We start from the raw sequence: 21,445 nt of genomic DNA on the forward strand, positions 1-21,445 counted from the left end.
ATTTTTTTTGGGGAGCTTTCCCCCGCCAAGACGGTTTTTTTTTTTTTTTTTGTCCATCCAGTCCTGAGATTTACACAACTCTGACACCCAGCAGAGCAGGAGACCTAATATTTCTCTGCTGCAATTAAGTTATAGGTCTCCTTCCCCACCTCCAGCCAGTGACTGAACAGCGAAAGGAGAAGCAGCAGACCGATGAGCTCACTCTGTGCTCTCCTCCCATCAAGCATGCTCCTAGCAATGCAGTATAACTGATTGGCTCCTTGTGGTGCTGCTCCCTCCCGCCGTCTGAACTCTGCTATACAGGGAATTGCAAGAGGTTGATGCACTTTGTTCACTGCCATCCTCTCCTCTGCTTCTTGTGGACCCAGCATCTTCCTTCTTCAGCCACTGGCGGCCCCCAATGATAGAACTCCGAATTGGAATCACTTCTAGCTTGGTGCTGAGATGTGACATCTCTGACATTGTCTATATATATCATTTTTTGTTGTTGTCAGAGCTGTAGTTGTACGGAGCTGTTTTTCCTGAAGCAATAAAGCGACAGATTTCCACCAAGATGTGTTCTGTTCTCAAAATAGAAATCACATGAAGCTTCAGATGATGTTTTGCTTCTTCTTATTTATACTTTAAGCTCTCTCTCTCTCTCTCCGGCAGTCAGAACAACGCAGAGCTGCTGACTTCTCGGATCTCTTATGGACTTCTAAAAGGTCTTCTTAACATAGTGCGTTGTTCTGCCCATCTTGCAGTCTTGCTCCTTCGGCTACAGCCAAGATGCCCCCCTTGTAAATCAAAGAACCTGCCGTGGCAATGTAATATGCCCCCTGGCACAGATATTTAAAGCACAACGAAAGGTTTCTGTAGGACGGTGTAAACCAAGTATTATGTGACGCACAATCCTCATAATTAGGGATGTAGCGATACTAATATTATGGGATGTACAGATACCGAGATACTCGTACTCGCCCAAATGCACCGATGCCTAGCCCGATCCCCGAACTTCCAGTATCAGGAAGCCGGGTAGCGAGTCCTTATATGCTGCCGGGCTTCCTGATTGGCTGGGAAGCTGGCTCCATGCTCCTTGGTCACTTTGTCACCAATCAGGAAGCCGGGTGCCGTGTAATGACTTGCCACCTGGCTTCCTAATTGGCTGAGAAGCTGGCCAATCAGGAAGCCAGGCGGGGTGAGTCGTTACCCGCCCCCTCGGCTTCCTGATTGGCCATAAAGCCGACTCCATGCTTCCTCGTCACCTGGTGACGTGGAAGCATGGAGACTGCTTTCCTGCTAATCAGGAAGCCAGGTGGCAAGTCTTTTCATGCCGCCTGGCTTCCTTTTTGAATGGACTTCCGGTATCGGTGTTCGGTATAATAAAAAAATATTGGTACTCGATACCGAAAAAACGGTTATCGGTGCATCCCTACTCGTAATGTAAGCAAAACAATTCAGTTACCTCCCTTGACTGAGTGATGAGCTTCCTTCATTTCTGTCTCACACGCTTCCCCTCCCAGACACTGCAGCTCACAGTGGGAGGGTTTCACCAACAGAAGCAATACTGCCAATCTTGAAAGCAGTGGGCAGGACTATGTGTGGCCAGATGCTGGTTGACAGGCTACAAGCTTGTCAATCAGACATGACAATGCTGCCATGCCTCCCTGCAACATTTTCTCCTTCCATCCCGTGGTGCAAACGTGGCAGTTCTGCTCCAATTCAGGATCAGTGCAGCATTGTTGCCACACCATCACAGGAAGCTGCATTGTGAGGACTTTACTAGCAGAATCAACAGGTGTTTGAGGGACTGACCGAAAACTGTATGTAGTGCTCACCCCTGAAGGAGCTGCTGGATTGATTGGTTCCTCCCAGCCTGTTTAGGGTTCTTGGTTCCATCGCTGCCCCAATAGATCTGATACTTGATGAGCTTTTATTGAACACTTTTGGGAGAGAGGGTTAGGGCAGAGGACATCCATGATGTTGGAGGCTCCAAAATGAAAGAACATAGGACTTGCAGCCTTCACAGATTGAGAACCTTTAAGCTGACCCGGCAATCTGTGACTTTAGCTCCCGGCTGTATGATACTCGATGTTACAGCCACCAGTCCATTGAGAAGGTATTGCCATACTTCAGTCGAGGACCAACCTTCTACCCAGCTTCTCAGGCTCCTTATTCAAACTGAGGTTCCTCCATGGCGTCTCCATACCAAAGCTTCACACACACTAGGCCTCAGTCCAAGCCCATGGTCTCCTCCCTAGTCAGCCGGCCTAGGAGGATGAGACAAATTCACAACATCCCTCCCCCAGGTTGTAGTCCAGGGGTACACAGTTCTCGAGGTCACTGCTGAACATTTATACCCTCTCCCAGCATACACCACTAGTAACAAACTGCCTAGTTGTTGGTCGGGGAGGTACAAACATTGCTCACTCTGATTTGTGTAGCCTCCCACACTATTACCAGGTACACGCCCCCAGCAGCAGGCAATAGTAATCAATCACCAGAGCTCAGGAGAAACTGCAGAAAGCCAAACTATCAATCCAAAGAAGCCTGACGGCTTCTAAATTTAAATACACTCCTGCTTAAGGCCTGGTGGCAACATGTAAGCGCACGTATAATTAAGTACAGCAGCACATCTTTTTAGAATGGTGCCCAACTTCTACTTTAAACCTGAACTCCGGGAAAAGCAAATATTGTCTAAATACAAGATCCATGTGTATTGGTGAATCTTGCTGTGCTGTGTGTATTTCTTCCACATCTGTGCAGTAATCCAGGAAGGAAAAGCTTCCTGTAATGAAGACCGGTCACTGCTGCTCTCTCTCCTTGTGCAGGGTGCCTGGTCTAGTCTTCCGCCCCCTCCTGTAGTTTTCTGCAGGCAGCCTGTAGTGGGTGTTTTTGCTGGGTCCCTCCCACAGCTCTGCTCAGTGCACAGGTTATCTACAGCACAATGATGATGTCACTGCTACTTCTGCAAGGTGGTACCGTACCTGGGTTTGCAATGGCCTTTGGTGCACATGAAGGGGATTTCTATCCTTTTTAGCTGTTGAGGAATGCATTTTTAGATAAAAGTTTTTCATGCCCAGAGTTTAGCTTTAAACTATCTTTGTTGAAGCCTTTAAAAGTTACTTTACTTAATCTTTAAGGATTCTAGCATTGCAAGTGCTTTGTAAAAGATTGTTGTACGAACTGATGTTTTACATACTGCCTTAAAGAGTTGCATGTCTCTCTATCCTATCTATCTATCCTATCCTATCCTATCCATCACACTCGCACAAGACATTGGCACTTTTTTGTATAGCATTTGCAATTTTTAATAGGCATTGTTTGTTATTAAAGTGAACCTGTCATGAAAGAAATAAGGAGGCTGCCACTGCTGACCTCTTCTTTAACATGCTGCTATCCTGCTGGCACTTTTGGGTTATATACCTTCTGAGTAATTGAGCCAGTGCAAGTATTCTGTCTATAACTATCCATCCTCTAGTGTTGCTGTCTTGGTCATGTTCTTCCTGTCAGACACGTCGCTCTGTTAAGTATTGTAGTAAGCCCAGCTGTATCCTCTGACTATGAATGCTGATGACATGACTCCTTGTCTTGCAGGTACCAGTATTACCTCCAGTTAAGAAAGAATGTCTACGATGGGCAGGTGCACTGTACTGTGGAGCAGTACATCCGACTGGCTGCCCTGGCCATTCAAGGTAATATTTATTTTCCCCTTGTCTATAAATCATACATTTTATTATTTTCTATAAGGTTTTGCATGATATGTTTTGGTGATTATGTATTCTTGGTGCTTGTTTCCTTTTGTCTTTCTTAACCACTTGATTGCCTGGGTCTTTCTCCCTTAAAGCAGAACTCCAACTTTTTAACTGCCAAAAATAAAAGCACCGGCTTAAATCTTTCCACGAAGACATTTTGTTGCCAGAGTCTTAGTAATCCAAGATCTGATATAACTTCCTCTTTTGAATTGTAATCATGTTTCTAACTGTGTAACATTAAGGGGCGTATTTATAGAATAGTTTTAGATTCACAGTTATGGCCACTAGATAAAGCAGAGGATCATAGGAAATTCCAATGCTATTTGGCTCCACCTAGTGGCCATAATGCTCTGTGATTCTAAAACTCCGATCTTTGCAGCGCTGTTTGCTCTGCAAACTTTTTATAAATGCACCCATAGGCGTCCCACAGCCGTTTCCTGCCGTAGCAGAGTTATTCCGATTTCTCTTCTGTAGTTCTTGGCACTACAGAGGTGACATTTTAATATGTTTACGTAGCTAATGCTGGAGAGGATGGAATGTTTCCTATGATTTGGTACAGCGTGTTTCTCATGAAACTCTCCCAATATTTCATCCCTGCAACTCTTGTATTTGATTTTGGTCCTGTTGGCTCTTCAGTTGCTGCCTTTTTGAACCTGTCAGGGATATTCCCCTTTCCACTCTCACTCACAAGGTTGTGTTCCTTGTTACCATCACCTCTGAGAGTTGGGTCCCTGAGCTGGCAGTCTTGTCTTGTGAGGAACCTTCTTTCCTAGAGTGGTTTTTGCCTTCAACCTCAACAAGGACATTGTTCCTGTCTATCCAGCTCAATTTCACCAGAAGGAAGTCTTTCTTCATTGCATGGATCTAGGTAATGCTGTGTGGGTTTGCCCCTCAGCCTCTGATTTCTTTAGGAAGACTGATTTCTCTTATTGTCATTCCTAATGATCCCAATAAAGGGCAACCAACTTCTCTCTCTATTTATAGGTAGCTCTTACAGATCTTTCTTTATACAAGCTTATAGGCTTAAAGACCAGGTTACAACTTTTCCTGGCAAACTCTTCTTCTACGACGTTGAGTGCCTCTTGGTCTTTCTGTTAAGCTGGCCATACATTATGCAATTGTTCAGCCTGTTCCTGAGGAACTTTGCACAGTGGGTGCTGCTGCCGCCACCCTTTCAGCCGGGATCTCTCGATCAGCTGAACGAAGGAGCCGGCCGGAAAATCTTCGAACAAACAGAGCCGGCAGCCATTGAGCTGCCGGCTCTGTTCTGGTATTCTGCGGTGGCCAGTCAGAATACAGAAGAAATAGCTGGGATTCCATGGTCAACGCACATATGCGTTGATGTAGGAATCTGTACTATTTTGTTCGTTCAGCCTGCGGAAAAATAGAACAGTGTATGGCCAGCTTTACTCAGTTGCAAGGCTGCCACTTGGTTTTCTGTTCACACATGTTACGTTTTATCAGGGTGGTGCTGAGGCCTCATCTAACGCCAGCTTTAGGCACAAGGTGCTGCAGGCTGCCTCGAATTCTATTGTTGTTTTTTTTTTTTTTTTGGACCTTTTTGGTGTTTTCGTTGCTGTTGCCCAACCCTCGGTGCTTTTTGGATGTTCCAGTTGTGTCTAAATCCTGTGCCCCTTAATGAAAGAGAAAGATTCAATTAGCAGAAAATGTCAGACATTTTGCCAATTTTGTGCATTTCTTTTGCTGAGGTTTTACTAAATACTTTGAGTCAATCAGGGGGGTGATCACTAAATTTACTTGCTCATCTCTGATCAATATTTGTGACAGCTGGGATAGATAGGACAGCTTTGTGGTGACTGCCATGCTAGAGCAGTCATGGGGAGACGATGGCCCTCTATCCACTAAGGAACTATAAATACCTGAATGCCTGTTATGGCTAATACGGCTCAGCATCTCCTTGGCAGCTGGCGTGTTAGTAGGTCCCGATCCATACACCAACTCCTAATGAGAAAGTCTGATACTCTATATAGGACTAACACTGCAGCTTTTTATTTGCCAAATGTTTTGATGTTTCTGTTAATGAATGGGAATGTGTTCTGTCTTGCAGTGGAGTTTAAAGATTACAATCTGTTTGAGACGCATGACTTCCTCAGAGAGTGCATGCTGTTTCCCGTGGTAAGTTTCCATATTACATTGTATGTATTACTTTACATTGCACCATTGTCCCAAATCAATGTGATTTCTTTTTCTCTTAAAACTCTATACATGGATATTGATGAATAGAACTGAATGTGTAACCCACCATGATAATTTTAAATGCGTCCGATTTTTAATTAATGGATGATATAGTAGTGAAAGGTTAGAACACTTAGCACATGAATATAAACCTAGGGCAACAGAAAACAGAAAAAAATTATCTAAAGCTGATTTTTTTATTTTTTTTGGCTAGGGTAGCTAACGGTTAAAACCTCATGTTTTTATTGCTGGATGGACAAGAAGAAAAGCACCAAAAGTCCAGATCAAATTTTATTCTGAATCCTACATCATGAAAAGCCACCGTGTTTCAGAGGTTGAGGGTCACCCTTCATCAGGGTTCGATACTGTTGAACACAGTGCGCAGTGAACTAATAAAATTAGGAATCTTGAGGAGTAATTAATATGATTGCCACGGTAAGATTTCCCACAAGGCCAACCAAGGCCCGGCCTTGGGGCAGCAGGGAGTAGAGGGGCAGCAGGGGTGTGGAATTCCTATCATGAACTAAATGTACAGCGGGGAAGCTGCCGCTTGTTTTATACAAGTAGTCTTGGCGATGTCGCCAAGATCACTTGTATGCAGCCTGCAGGTCTGCCATTATCCATTGTGTGGAGGTTTGGCGGGTGGGGGGGTGCATTGGTGACCTGGCCTTGGGGCAGCAGAGAGAGTAAGTCCGGCCCTGATTATTGCTCCAGATGCCAGTTAAGTACTAATTGCCCGCCTTGTTCCCTCCAATTTTATCAGTCCAGTGCACACTTTAATTGCATCAAGCCCTGATGAACTCCTCAAACAAGTTTGATTTTATGATGGTGCCAAAAATTAAATATGGACCTTTCATATACAGTCTTCTGCTTTTGGCGCTTTTCTCCATGCGCACCCAGTCCTTACTCAAGCAAAGAGCCAGCCTTGAATGGGTTAAATGATCCGTAGTACAGAGCTACATACTACAGATCATTTAACCCATTCATATCAGCAGGGGATAATTGTAAATCTATTGTTCAGTGCATTCTATATGTAGTATATAGTACATGTTCATATAGAGTACACTGCAACAATAGATTTACAATTATCCTCTGCTAACATGAATGGGTTAAATGATCCCTAGTACAGGGCTACATACAGATCATTTAATCCATTCATGTTAGCAGAGTATAATTGTAAATGTATTGTCTGCAGTGTCTACTCCTATATGTAGTACATATAGAGTATATACTGCTAATGCAGTGCAGACAATAGATTTACAATTATACTCTGCTTAGTGGTAAGCCCCCCCAATCTGCCCTCACTCACTGTGCCGGTGTTCGAAAGAGCAGCAACGAGTCAGCGCTGGTCCGGTGGGAGGAGCTCCAAAAAAACCCCCCAAAAAACATAGCGCAAGCTTCGGCACTATGTATCGGGGCATTTTGACAAGTACAAGTACTTGTCTAAATGCCCTGTATCTGGCCCGATTCCAATGCTAGCATCCCTAGTTGTAACCCTTTCCTATTGTAAAAGGTTTTGAAAATTCACTTTAAGAAGCAGTTCAGGAACAATAATGATGAGTACAGTTCAGTGGTTTTGTATATATTTCTTTCATTATTATAGTCACGATGAAAACAATTGCTGTTTAGCAGAGCTCATTAGCTCAAGCTGAAATTTACACCCACAAATGGTTGACTCCTAACGATTTCTGAACTGAGATGGTATGTCTGTAAGAGATATTTATATTATGAAGTTAAAAAATATAAACCAAAATCAATTGAATAAACTTTTCCCAAGCCATTATAGTTTCTCTTTAACTTGGTATCCTATTATTAAAGGGAAACCATCATATGTGATTTTGCTGTGATCGAAGACATTTTCCAGCTATTGTGTCAGATGTCAGTCCTGGGGCAGCGATGGCACATCTGTCCCGTGCCTTGAGACTAGTATGAGGTGCAGAAGTTGGCTGCTTCCGTTGCCATATCACTCAGGTGTATTGCTTTGAGAGAGTCCTATGAAACCTTTTTTTTTTTTTACCACTCTATGGTGTGTTTATTACAGACATTTGGAAAAAAAAATGTTTGCCGAGTTTTCTGGAACCTTATTTTTAGCTGATATGATAAATATGCCGAAGAATGTAGAACATGTTCTAACCACTGATGCGTGATCAGCTCGCGCTGCCTAGATCCTTAGATCATCTCCAACAGATAAGGGGAGGTTTATTTAGCTGCGCCATTTGCAACCTATTCTAGATGTTTATCTTTCATAAATTATTTTGATGGAGTATGACATCCCGCTGAAAGCAACTTCAAAGATCACCTTCTTGGCATGAAACGTGGCTTGTTGTTTCAGGCTTGTTTTAAAACAAATATTTGTATTTTCAATAAATAGGATAATAATTATATATTTTTTATATGTAGAAGGGATTTCCTCTTGTCAGTTGGTGAAGCAGAAGGAGGTGAAGATCATGTCAAATTAAAGTGCATCTCAATTTAAAGTGACACCAAACTCGGGGTACTTGAATGCATTTTTAAAATTTAACACCTAACTATTATCAAAAGTGTATCTTATTTGTGTATCACTCGGCTGTAGATCTCTAAGGCCCCATTCACACCAGGGCGGCAGCGTTTCAGCACGGTTTCAATGCGATTTTTGAAAGGGCGTTTTTGGGCGTTTTTAATAACGTATATCCAGAGCTGAAACGCAATTAAAAACGCCCAGTAATGCGCTGATCCTTGCGTTTCCATTGAAATCTAAATGGAAAACGCGCTGATCAACGCAACAAAAGTAGCTCAGGGAGCATTTTGGGGGCCAGACGTTTTGAATAGCGCGGATCCGCGCACTTGCATGAACAGTCCCCATAGGAATGTATGGGATTGTTCATGTAGGCATTTCAGCACGGAAAAATCTGCGCGTCGGAGACGCCCTGGTGTGGACGGGCCCTAAATTGGTGCTGACACTGTCCTTCCTTCTGGAGGGTGGCTACTTATGTTTGCCATTGTCCCTGTGCGTGTTGTAAAGTAGTCACCGCTCCAAGCTCACTCCTGTGATGGACTACAATCTCGCGTTTAGTTTACTAATTTGTATTGATATTTTAGTCCATCATCGGAGGGAACTTGGAGCCGTGACTACTTTACAACACGCATATGGACCATGGGGAATAAAAGTAGCCACCCTCCAAAAGGAAGGACAGTGTCAGCACCAATTCAGAGAGTGATACACAAATAAGATACATATTTTTTTTTAATGGGGTAATTTGAATGTATTTTTAAGATTTAAATCCTGAGTTTAGTGGCACTTTAAACAACAATCGGCAAGGAGTGTCCTCCAGTCTTAGGGTGACAACATGTACTCGGTTCAGCTGCTGCGTTGTCATTCTCTCCTGCAAACTCCTAAGGTAGACTATGAAAAGCCATGGCAAATCTCTGTGCATTGGTACATTCTGCTATAGTCACTGGGATAAAACTCTGATGTTCACTTACTGCTGGACTGTGCACTTGTCCAGGAAGTTAATACAAAGATCTGCTAGACTTGAAAGACTTTAAATACAAGATTTAAACAGCACAGGGTGAGAGAACCTGTACAAAGAAAGGAGACATCGTTTGTTTTGTAACAAAAAAATAAATTGGGTCATTATGTTTTACTAATAGCGCTCTAAAAGAGAATTGAGTTGCACTTTAAGAAATCTAAATTCCATTTTGGTGGTTTTTTTTTAAACAGGAAGTCCTGGCTAATCCATTGGCAGATTAAAAGATGTCCTGCATCTCTTTTGACCTATAAATGTCCAGCCAATAGCCATGGAACTGATTTGTGTCTCCCAGCTGCATATTATCCATGTGGCCAGTCCTGAACCAGTCACAGGTCCCTGGCAGTCCATTTTGAAAAGTCCCCTTCATCTCCGAACTGGTCCTAATAGTTGTACACTTCAACAATTTTAGGGGTTTCCTTGGGGGTGGGGCCAGCTGACAGCCAATTAGTAGCTGTGGACACAGATCCTCGAAGGCTGGGAGAATGCAGCAGATCATAGCTTAGTGTTTCACAGACTAGGGTTGTGAGCAAGCCCTTAGTCCTCATGTTTCCATACAGCTCGAACTCTCTCAGCTTCCTTGAACTTCCTGTCCAGTACAAGATCACAAGGGACAGAGCAGTCTCCAGCAGCTGTCCATCTACTAGCTTGGAGAAGGTAAAAGTGAGGAGAGGGGAGGAGGGTGAAGTCATGGAGACGCACACAAGGGTGGCTCCATAGAACCCTGCAAAGGAAAGGGGTCACCCTAAAACAGGATATCCGGTCCAGTGCCAGCTGATTCTGCAGGAAACTAAAACTTTTTAACATCAAGGAGCAGCCTCCATTGTAAGTGATTTCATCAGCATTTGAAATAGCTTAAAATCCCTTTGACTTTAATATCACTTTAATAATAGCTGGAACTTTGTGTATACTGTTGCTGTATATTGTGACATGTCTGGAATGTATTCATGCAGACTTGTAAGGTTTCTGACAGGTCCCCTTTACCTAAGCAGAGTGCCATGTATGTAGTAATCAGTCAGTTTACAGACACCTTTGGTGCTTTTCTTTGTTAAGTTGATGGAAAGTAAACACCGCAGATCCTCCAGTGTTGATGAAAGGCGCAGCTCCCCAGAAGTTTGCATGGAAGTTTTGAGCGAGTTGCGTTCTGCATGTCACAGTTGTACAGACTTGTATCTTTTCTGCTTATCGCTCAGATCCCTCTCCCTCCACATACTTGCATGACAGCCTCAAATACTGTGTGCGAGCCCTCAGGGGAAGAGCTGGAAAGGATTGCTGAGCACAATACCCATCGCCCCGGGCTCTGGTTTCTGAAGCCTTCTGTCATACTGTGGTCTTGTTATGTTACATTCCCTCTGTGTTTTATTGCTCAATCTGTCAGCTAGGCTTGGCAGAGCTTCAGACATGTATTGAAGGCGATCGAAGCCGAGGTGTGTTCCTTTGTGGACGATCAGACATGGCGTTCTGAGACGGCTATTCTGTCATTTCTGGTTGATCCCGGGTGTTGTGCTGGGACTTGCAGTGCTATCGCAGACGCAGAGTTTGGAGAACACCGGTGCCGTTTTAGCATAAGGTGATGACTAGAGCCGACCTTGAGTTCTGGATGTCGTTAAGGCCCGGATCACATCTCAGCAATCCGCACGATGCCAGAATTGCGCACAAAAACAAACCGCTGACATACTAATGATAATATTAAATAAACCCTTTCTATTTTCATTAGATGCCTTATTTTAGATCCAGTGATGTCATAATTGAGCCCCTGTGCTTCTCTATGCAATGCATCATGGCTGGTGGGAGGGGCCGGCAGGGTGCTGTACATACCTGAAAACATCACAGCACCCTGCTATAGTCTGAGACCCCATTCACACTGAGCGCGATTTTAGCTCAAATATCAGCTCAATGTCGCTCAATGTAGCTTGTCCATGTCCAATGCATTTCAATTGAGCAGTGCTCATCTCACAGCTCAATGTCGCCTGTAGCTTGTCGCTCGAACATGACCTTTTTTTTGACCGATTTCGTGTGGTTTTGACCAATAGACTTCAATGGTGTAGCTCAATGTCGCACGACATGGTCGCGGCACAGAATTGTCACTTTTGCACAGAACTATAGGAAGGAATGATGTCACATCAAGACCGCTTTTGATTGGTTACAGCCCAATGTAGCAGCTACAAAGTCCCTGTGAAAAGTTGCACTACGTAGCGCGACAAAATGTGCACTGTAGCTTAAAGGAGAACTATGAGGTGAGTGCTTTTCACTCACCTCATAGTTCTAGCTGACCTGTGACAATGAGACTGTCACAGGTCGGCTCAGTAGATCAGGAGGTGAGCTGCTGTGACAGGGGGGAGGGGCTGGATTCCTCTCTCCCCGCTCCGATCTGCCAGCGCTGACTGGCGGAACGGAAGGGGTAGGGGGCGGGTACAGCTGGCTCTGCCTCTAGATAGGCAGAGCCAGCTGTCACTCACGCAGCTGGGCGGATCCCGTCATCTAAGTCGGGATCCGCTCCAGGTGCGGCGTCTCAGTATACCGCGAGCTGTAGCTCGCGGTATACTGAGCATAGGGTAACGGGAGGACGCTAGTTTGTGTCCTCCCGTTACCCTAAGGAGAACTATGGGGAAAAACACTGACCCCATAGTTCTCCTTTTAATCGAGCTCAATGTTGCTCAGCTCAAAATCGCACTGAAATAATGGATGTAGCTCAGTGTGAATGGGGTCTCAAGAGCCCTCAGCCCTGAAACAATCAGTGAGCTGATTCTTGGGAGGACTCTCTGGAAATCAAAATGCTGTGATAGGTTAATATCAGTCTGGAGGAGTGGGCATTCCTATTTGCATGCAGACCACCCTAGGTAACAGCCACATGTGATTTGAGTAATCACTGAAAATGTTCTTAGCCTGAATAAGTTTAGGTTTAGTTCCCGTTCACACTTATGCGTTTTGTCACTCAAAGCTGAAGGTGGCCATGCACTGTGCAAATTTTGTCTGGTTCTTGAGGAACCAGTCAAAATTTGCACAATGGGTTAAGATATTCTGACAGCGGCGGTGTATCGCGCAAAGTTTCCCATTGAAGTCTATGGGACTAAAAAGCTCTGTAATCTGCAAAAAGTAGCTCATGTACTTTTTCCAGCGGCAGGCGCTGTTCTGCTTGCGACAAAACGCTCCGGTGTTTACAGGGGCCATAGAAATGAATGAGATTCCTCAACTTGAGCGTTTTGTCGCACTTGACTTCTTGAGTGACAAAAACGTCTAGGTGGAAACGGGGACCCCAGGTCTGGTAAGCTGCAATATATTAAATCTTTGTCCTTGTGTTTTAGTTTTGCACAATCTTTTTGTCAATCAGAAAGTTATTTGCCTAATTCTAGGGGTCAGGTTTCCCCCCCCTTTTGGCCCTCTGCCCCCTTTGAGTACCCGCCGCAATCTTTTCCACCCCAAAAATATCTATGCATATTAGGTAAACACCACCATTTTTTCAAGACCAAGTACAACTACCAATACTTTTCCTCGAGTACTTGGCAATCCACAGTACTGATACCTTTTTTTTTTTTTTTGTGGTATGTGACAGTTTTTCGAAAACAATACAGACTAATGGTTTTAGGACAGTGGGGATCGCAATGGCCTGGATGCAGCTGCAGACGCTGCGACCCTGACTGCTACTGACTCCAAGCTGTAGAGGGACTACAAATCCCAGCAATACATTATATAGCAATGCAGAATACCACTAGCTATAGAGGACTACAAATCTCAGTAATCCATTATACAGCAATGCAGAACAATATAAAGCTACATACTCTGTTGCTCATCAGGGCTGTGTGCGGCCGGGTGCGGTCTCTCATGTGCGGACAGGTGCAGGCTCTCATGTGCGGGCGGGTGCAGGCAAAGAGATGTGCGTATCGGCACTGTGTAAACATCTGCCCTGAGATCCCTAGCAAGCACAGGACCTTTAAAATAAATGTAAGCGCCTGTATTGGGTTTTAGTATCGTGGCATTTTCATGAGGACGAATACTCATATAAATGTCCAATATCGGCACTGATACTGGTATCAGTATCGGTGCACCCCTAATGTATACACCTTCTTAGATAATAGGATCTGCAGATCCTAAATCAGGGATGGGCAAACTCTGCCTCTCCAGCTGTGGTGAAACTACAAATCTCGTCATGCCTGTGGCTGTGAGAATCTTGCAATGCCTCATGGGATTTGAAGTTCCACAACAGCTGAAGGGCCAGAGTCTCCCCACCCCTGTCCTAGATGATGCATAGAGCAACACCATGTATTGACCTTTCACCGGTTTCTACAGCATTCCTCCTGTGTGCAACACTGGGAGTCCTGCCACCCGAAAGAGCAATGGCACTTCCTTGCTTCATTGGTGAGCCTGCAGGGGATATCATCGGAGAGCGGGTGAGTATAGCAGATGGAACTCGTATATAATTTTTAAGAATCTGTGGAAGATCCATTTATTTAATTCTTCCCCAAGCTGAAGTTGGTGAAATGATTCCATATACATATCTTGTTGGAGTGTCAGTGTGTTCCACGTTATGAGATGATGAAGTTGGTGTTTTGTTCCACTGCAGGGCTGGACCCAGGATGCCGCCTTACTGGAAGAACTGCTTCTTAAAGTGGCCGTGGAGCACAAATCTTTAAAGTAAGTTTAACGTTTATGTAAACCCTGACAATGAACGTTTCTTATTTGATCTCTTTTGGCCTGCTCAATATGCAGCTGTAAGCATTTTGTTATGTTTGTTTGCTAAAATACCTGTTGATTCTGCCAGAAGTGTAGAGAGCTGATAAACTTCCTGTGTTCTCTGCTGACTTATCAGTTAGCAGTGTTTCCAGTTCTTTCTATGGACTACAGAACACCTCCACCCTTTGTCCTGGAGATGAGAGTTGGTTTTCTGTAGTCCTCACGAACTTCCTATACTGTGGAGGAGGCTCCTTGTTCATAGCTATAGTTACATTGAGTGTTGTCACCCTAGGACAGGAAGTCTTGGTGCCAGGATCACCAGGTAAATAAAGTAAAAAAGAAAAGTGAAAAAAGCCTGAAAAAAAGAAAATGCCTAAGCAACCCTAAGCTTGCGTATAATAGAACGCACCCCTCCCCCCCCTAGCCATGATGACGGCTATTGGTTCTAAATCTGCCCCCTCTGCTGCTCTCCTGCTCAATCCTCCCTCCTGGGCGCTGGCAATCTGTCCCCTCCATGTTTCCCCTCTGATTCCCACTGCTCTCCCCTGCCTGTATTGGCTGAGACAACAGGGATCAGGGGAGACACAGACCAGAGTATGCAGCCGGCGCCCAGCGGGGAGGGGAGAGCAGCAGTGTCAGGTGGGACGGCGTTGAAACGCTTCAGGATGCTGAGTGGAGGATCGCTAAATATTTGTCAATCTTTCCCTTTACTAAACAAACACTTGAGTGATCAGTATGTTGTTTATTCATAACTAATGAGATAGTAAACTCTTACTATGCCCCCAGTTATGAATGAACAGCAAGCGGTACACATCACTTCCTGATCATTCATGACTGGGGACATGGTAAATACTATCTCCTCAGTTTATGAATGGACAGGAGGAGCTCTACACAGATCACGTCCTGTCCATTCATAATGTGGGGCAGAGTCAATATTTACTAGCTCCTCAAGTTTGTAAAAGAACAAGAAGCCTCTGTACCGATTGCTTCCTGTTCGTTATGTGCTGGGTCTGCAAAGGAGGAGATTGAGGACTCGATCTCTTTTTCTATTTTAAAAGGAAAATATCAGGGGAGTGCGCCATAATGTGTTGTGCGTTATGCACATGCGCAGCAGTGCGTTGTTAGAACACGTGGCAGTGCTTGTTTTTTGTTCTTTTTAAATAGCATCAATTAAGTTGTGTGGCAACACATGGCAAAATGCTGCGATGCATCGCCATGTGTTGTAATACACTCAAGTGTGCTTGTATTGAAAATATTGATTTTAACATTTGCGCAACTGTTTTCCAGGATCTACAAAATTAGTAGCACCAACTTTTTTATTCTCCCAGCCTTCGGTCTGTTTGCCCCGGGCCTTCGGTCTGTTTGCCCCGGGCCTTCGGTCTGTTTGCCCCGGGCCTTCGGTCTTGTAGCTCGTTCTGATATCCCGGGTCTTTGGTCTGACATCCCGGTCTCCATGCAGTTGTCACTCTTTGTGGCTGTATGGCAGTCCAGATTTGGAGGAGCCATCTGTTGTGCACGGGGAGAATGTGTAGCAGCGATTAAATAGTCGAATATTTATTGACCTGTCTGTGCACGATTTCATTGTCTTGCGTGCGTGGGATGACACTGCCGCGTTTGTTTTCACTTGCAGTGGAATGAGACCAGAGGAGGCTGAGGTTCTGTACATACAGGAAGTGCAGCAATTGGATGGCTATGGGCAGGAATGTTTCCATGTCAAGGTATGTAAAAAAATAAAGAATTAACCAGTAAAAGTAAAATACACACCTTCAGTCAGGAGCTGCTTCCTGCAGTAGGTATTTTCTGCCTGGCCCTCTGTCTTTTTTGGGTGAATGACAGCCAGCATCACATAACCCATTTCCTCAGATGGTCATGGACCTGTAACTGGACAATGAATGAGAAGCAGCACCAAGAAAAGCTCATCCCTCTGCTTTCTCTCCTCCTATCAGCATGATCAATAAACTACCTCTCCTAGTCTGGGCTTTGCTGTAGAGGGATTGCAAGAGGCTGATGCCATGTCAAATTCATGTACTTAGAAAAACAAATGATTAATATATTATATACATTTTAAGGATGTATTGATACATACAAAAGAGCTTCACTGGTTTGTGACTGTTATATCTGCCTAAAGTTCAACTTTACGTGGTTGACGTGATCACCGATCACTGAATCTCAACTTCTTAGACCAGGGGTAGCCAAACTTTGGTCCTCCAGCTGTGGTGAAACTACAAGTCCCATGAGGCATTTCAAGACTGACAGCCACTCCCAGAGTCAGCGACACAATGGTATTTGTAGTTCCACCACAGCTACAGGGGCAGAGTTTTGGCTATCCCTCTCAGACCTTGTTTAGATTCACCATTAAAGTGACACTAAACTCAGGAGTTTAAATCTTAAAAGTAGACACCGCTCCAATCTCGCTTCCATGATTTGAGTATAATCTTAGTACAAATTTGTAAACTAAATGTGAGATTGTAGTCTATCCCGGGAGCGAGCTTGGAGCTGTGACTACTTTACAACACACACAGGGACCAGGGGGAACAGAAGTAGTCACCCTCCAGAAGGAAGGACAGTGTCAGCGCCAATTCAGAGATGATTTGAGGATCTACAGCCGAGTGATACACAAATAAGATACATTTTTGTTAATAGTCAAGGCACTTGAATTCATTTTTAAGATTTAACTCCTGAGTTTAGTGTCACTTTAACTGTACCCCTCACTGTAAATAAGAGAAGCATAAATAGGTAACTGAAGTTAAAGCAAGGAATGGTTTGTATTTTTAAGATGGGCTGGAGGATCAAAGCTATGAGACAAGGCTGCTAAATTTTAAATTTGTTCACGCTGGAAGTGAGGCGATTAGGAGGAGGCATGATTTTAGTGTACCAAATGTTAGGTGGTGATGGCAACATCTGCAATAAACTTTTTACTGTAAACTCCGTCACAAGGACTAGAGGCCACCACCTAAAATTGGTGGAGAAAAGATTTAACCACAAGGGGCGTAGAGGCTTCTTTTCAGTCAGAGCGGTTGGGGGTCTGGAACTCGCTGCCACAGCAGAGAATATTGATTCATTAAAAAATCATTTAGATACCATCTTAAGAGACCGTAACATACAGGGGTAAAGGTACTCTTAAATACTAGACCACACAGGGACTCGTATACACACACACACACACACACACACATGCACGCACAAACACACACAGACACACAAAGGTTGAGCTTGATGGACCTGTGTCTTTATTCAACCTCAAATACTATGTAACTCCTGAGTTTAGTGTCACTTTAACCACAGAACTTTGCAGACAATCGTGTCCTCCACCATGCTCTTCAAAGCACCTAGTGCAGTGGTGGCGAACCTTGGCACTCCAGCTGTTTTGGAACTACAAGTCCCATGAGGCATTGCAAGGCTCTGACAGAAAACATACATAACTCCCAGAGGCAGATGCATGTTGGGATTTGTAGTTTTGGCACAGCTGGAGTGCCAAGGTTCGCCACCACTGACCTAGTGATTACTAAGCTTAACACATTGGTGGACCCAAACGTATCCAAGGTCCATTCTCTGCAGCACTCTGTATACTTGCATGAACTGTGCTCATTGAGGGCTAATTAGCAGATCAGCAAGGATTAACACATCTCACTCTTCCTGTGAGTTAGACTAGCAGCACCAGGGACCAGTTCAATGGGGAGACCGGTCTTGTGCCTGCATACCATTGCTCCAAAGTGCTAGTGATTTGTTTGGACCACTTTACCTCTCGGCAGATTGTTAATTAATTCAAATTGTTTGCTTAATACCTTGATAATCCTGTGTTTATAGGACAGTCATGGGAATGATGTGACCCTCTGTATCTTCTTCATGGGTATCTTCATTGGAGACAGTCATGGGAAATCAGCAGCCTCTTACAGGTCAGTCTCTAAGTTTTCTGAAGAGTTTTTTGGTTTAAAATGGAAATCTAGAGAATGATTTAACATAGACAAGCACTGTAAGGCAGCACATGTATTCCGGAGGCCAGGACACGCAGTGCTCAGTAATAAAGCAGAGGGCTCCCCCTGCTGCAGCATTTAGGTTTTCTCAGGTCAGATATGTGTCATTAAAAATAAACTCCTGTTGAAGTGTATGTAAGCCCTAACAATCAACTTCTCCAAAGACATGCTGATAGGTTAATTGGCTGGTGTCTAAATTGTCCCTCGTAGGTATGTATGTATATATTTGAGGCCTTAGACTGTAAGCTCCTTGAGGGCAGGGACTGATGTGAATGTGCTCTATGTAAGGCGCTGTGTAAATTGGCGGCACTATATACTTACCTTTTAATAAATAATAAGAAATTCTCCCACTTGGTCTGCTAAATATACCATTGGAAGCGTTTTTGTTCTATCCGTTCATCAAGTGCAAAAAATATCTGTGAATTTTGCCAGAGATCTTGTGATCTGATAAGTTATGCTCTGTGCTTGTGCACAAGGAGCGGTTATGGAGATGAGGATGGGGAGGAGATGTACAGAGGTCTGTTTTCATGATAACGGTAACCACAAAACTTCTCGCATGCATCACATGTTACAAACTATCATGGTAACCACAAAACTCACATGCATCTAATTTGACTTTCTTCTCTGTACTCTGTGCCTGGTAATGGCAAACAATATATGAGGTTTTGGTGTGTTGTCTACACAGTTTCCATATTTCCAGAGAAATTTGAATTTATAGGGCAGTTGCTGAGAATTGCCATTGTCTAGTTCTGAGTATACCACCTACCTGGTTGTCATGCTTATGCTTTGGCTTAAATACGTTTACTGACCTGGAAGATCCTCAGTCCAAATCTCAACAAGGGTACTACCTGGAGTTTGCATTTTCTCCCTAAGCTTGTGTGGATTTCCTCCGCGCTCTCCAGTTTCCTCCCACACTCCAAAGACCCACTGGCAAGTTAATTGGCTCCTGTCCTAATTGGCCCTATTTATGCATGTATGTAGGCATGCATGTGAGATGGGGATCTTAGATTATCTCCCTGAGGGCAGGGACTGATGTAAATGTACAATATATAATGGGGAGCATGTGACTCTCTTCCCTTACACCCACTAGAATTGGGAACTGTGGAGGGAAGGGAGAGGGCAGTGAAGGATTATGCCAGAATGGGGCTGTAGGTAAGGTAGCAGTGCAGCTTTTCCTACCCCCACCCTCTATTTGATTGACATTGATAGGAATTGCAGTAGGCACAGAGAAGCAGACCCATTTGCATTGTCTGAACTGGCATAGCCCTCACAGACACCAACTACCTTCTTCCTGGTGCACATTCCTGGTGCACATTGTTGATCAAATGCCCTGGTTTACTGTGGTTGGGTCTTCTGGACATCCATGAGGCCCTAGGTTCTTGCCTAGGTCGCCTTGTAACTAATCTGGAGCTTAGAGCGAATTGGAGCCTACAAAGAACATCTTTAGGAAACCTATACAGCTTTTATAGTAGGAATGTCTGTCCTATATATAAAACTACTGCTGCCTCCTTTGTCCCACAATAAGTCTCTTCCAACTGGTCCTGTTATCTCTGCCTAGACCAAAACATGGATATTTTGGTTTCACCTCCCCTCTAGCAAGTGGATGAAAAAAACTCTTATATGTTGTGACATGGTCCGTCCGAGATATGTTTCAATCTACGGTGAGATAAATAGTTCTTGAAAGGCTCCTAATGGCAATCGGAGCTGTGAGCGCTGCCAAGCTGGAGGCTGGTCGGGTAGAGATATCGCTGGCGTGACTTTGGAATGTCGGAATGTGTGTCTTGGCAACACTAACTTGAAATCTTGTCTGCAGGTGGAATGACATTGGGAATATCACACACAACAAGTCTGCAATTGTCCTGGAGCTGAACAGAAAGGAGGAGAGTGTTCTTTTTCACACGGTACGTGCACAATCGCCTCTCTCCACATTCACGTTTTTGTTGTCTGATTTTCTCTTTTTTTTTTTCCAAAATGAAGTATGTGTTGTTGCTGATAAAGTGCCTTCCTGTCTGAGGTTGTGATAAAACGAAAACCCTGAACGTATAATTCTCTGTCTGGAACAGCCGCAAAGTGCTTGTGTAATCTTAAGGGCCCATTCACATCATATGCATTGGCGTAAGGCGCAGCCTTGCCCAACACAGTCCTGGTGCATTGACAAGGCAGTTTACCTTGTCCAAAGTACTTGAAGTTCTGTTTTTTTTTTGTCAGTGTAGAGTATTGCATCAGAACATGCTGTGGTGCATAAGAATGAATTCAATTTTGTTACATTTCAATAAAGTTCCAAAAAAAAGAACCAAATCAGATATTTTTTAATGACACTCCTGGATGTATGTACGCCCCTGGTTGCAGACAGACTGCGTCCAGGAATGTGCATCCAAATCTGTAAGGATTTATATGCTCATATCTTTATTTTACCAGAATATACCTGCATCCTGTCTTTGACGTGTACAGATAGATTGCTTGCAACACCAGTGGCTCTCTGGTACTCTGTCCTGTCTGTTTATGGCACACAGACCTTTGTGCCTGAGTGAATGAGCTCTTAATGCAGGGATCCTCAAACTTTTTAAACATGGGGCCAGTTCACTGTCCCTCAGACATTGCTGGGGGCCGGATCATAGTTTGAAAAACGGGGGGGGGGGGGGGGTGTGTGTGGCTTGGCTGTGGTGCCGCACTGCCACGCCCCCTCCCGTCCCAGAACAAAGGGGGAACGTTAGTGAGCAATTGGTGTGCGTTGCTGCTCTGGTGTGAATAAGCCCTTACTTAGAGGGTATATATAAATATTTTTAACAACTTCTTTAATAAACAAAACATTTTTGTAATACAATTCATTTCTCTTATCCTGGGACATGTACTGGCATGATTTCTTATTATTTTCTACAGCTCAAGTATTTGTTATTTATTACAATAATTGGGCATGTAGACTGCCCTGTCTTCTCTACAGCGGCGTGCAGCTTTGGGAGAGGCAGGGAGATGACATCACATCATATCCCAGTTCTCTTCTTATTGGCCGCCCTACAAGAGCCTGTGCTGGCGTGCACCCAAATTTGGAGGGGCACAGCCGCACTGGCGTTACGCTGCTAAAGGAACGAAGGCATTTGGTTTGCCTCGGCATGGGCCCCCGAGATGAAAGGGCGCAGCCGCGCAGGCCGAACACAGAAGCTGCCAAGCTTCCGGAACAGCCTGTGTGTCTTCCCTGACACCCAGGCGGGGACGGCGGAATGACGATGTCTCCCTGGACCCCGCCGGCGGGCGGCTGATTTGATTGCTATGTGTTGTTTAGGGCGGCTGGGCCTATTTTAACTGCTAGAAGACCAGGTGTTTAGACCCCCTTCCCATCCAGGCCATTTTTCAGTATTCAGCGCTG

At 44.4% G+C, this 21,445-nt stretch overlaps 1 protein-coding gene across 1 annotated transcript in view; it reads left to right on the top strand.

Moving 5' to 3' along the window:
• Nucleotides 1-21,445, top strand: part of PTPN14 (protein tyrosine phosphatase, non-receptor type 14) — a 61,540-nt gene that overhangs the window by 15,887 nt on the left and 24,208 nt on the right. The window contains exons 3-8 of the mRNA XM_018572700.1: nucleotides 3,577-3,674; nucleotides 5,803-5,870; nucleotides 13,998-14,068; nucleotides 15,738-15,825; nucleotides 17,915-18,003; nucleotides 19,895-19,982. Coding sequence (XP_018428202.1) covers nucleotides 3,577-3,674; nucleotides 5,803-5,870; nucleotides 13,998-14,068; nucleotides 15,738-15,825; nucleotides 17,915-18,003; nucleotides 19,895-19,982 — 502 coding nt within the window. The remainder of the gene's footprint in view (nucleotides 1-3,576; nucleotides 3,675-5,802; nucleotides 5,871-13,997; nucleotides 14,069-15,737; nucleotides 15,826-17,914; nucleotides 18,004-19,894; nucleotides 19,983-21,445) is intronic.

The sequence above is a fragment of the Nanorana parkeri genome, unplaced genomic scaffold, assembly GCF_000935625.1.
Source record: "Nanorana parkeri isolate BGI_ZX_2015 unplaced genomic scaffold, ASM93562v1 scaffold1, whole genome shotgun sequence".
Taxonomy (NCBI): Eukaryota; Metazoa; Chordata; class Amphibia; order Anura; family Dicroglossidae; genus Nanorana; species Nanorana parkeri.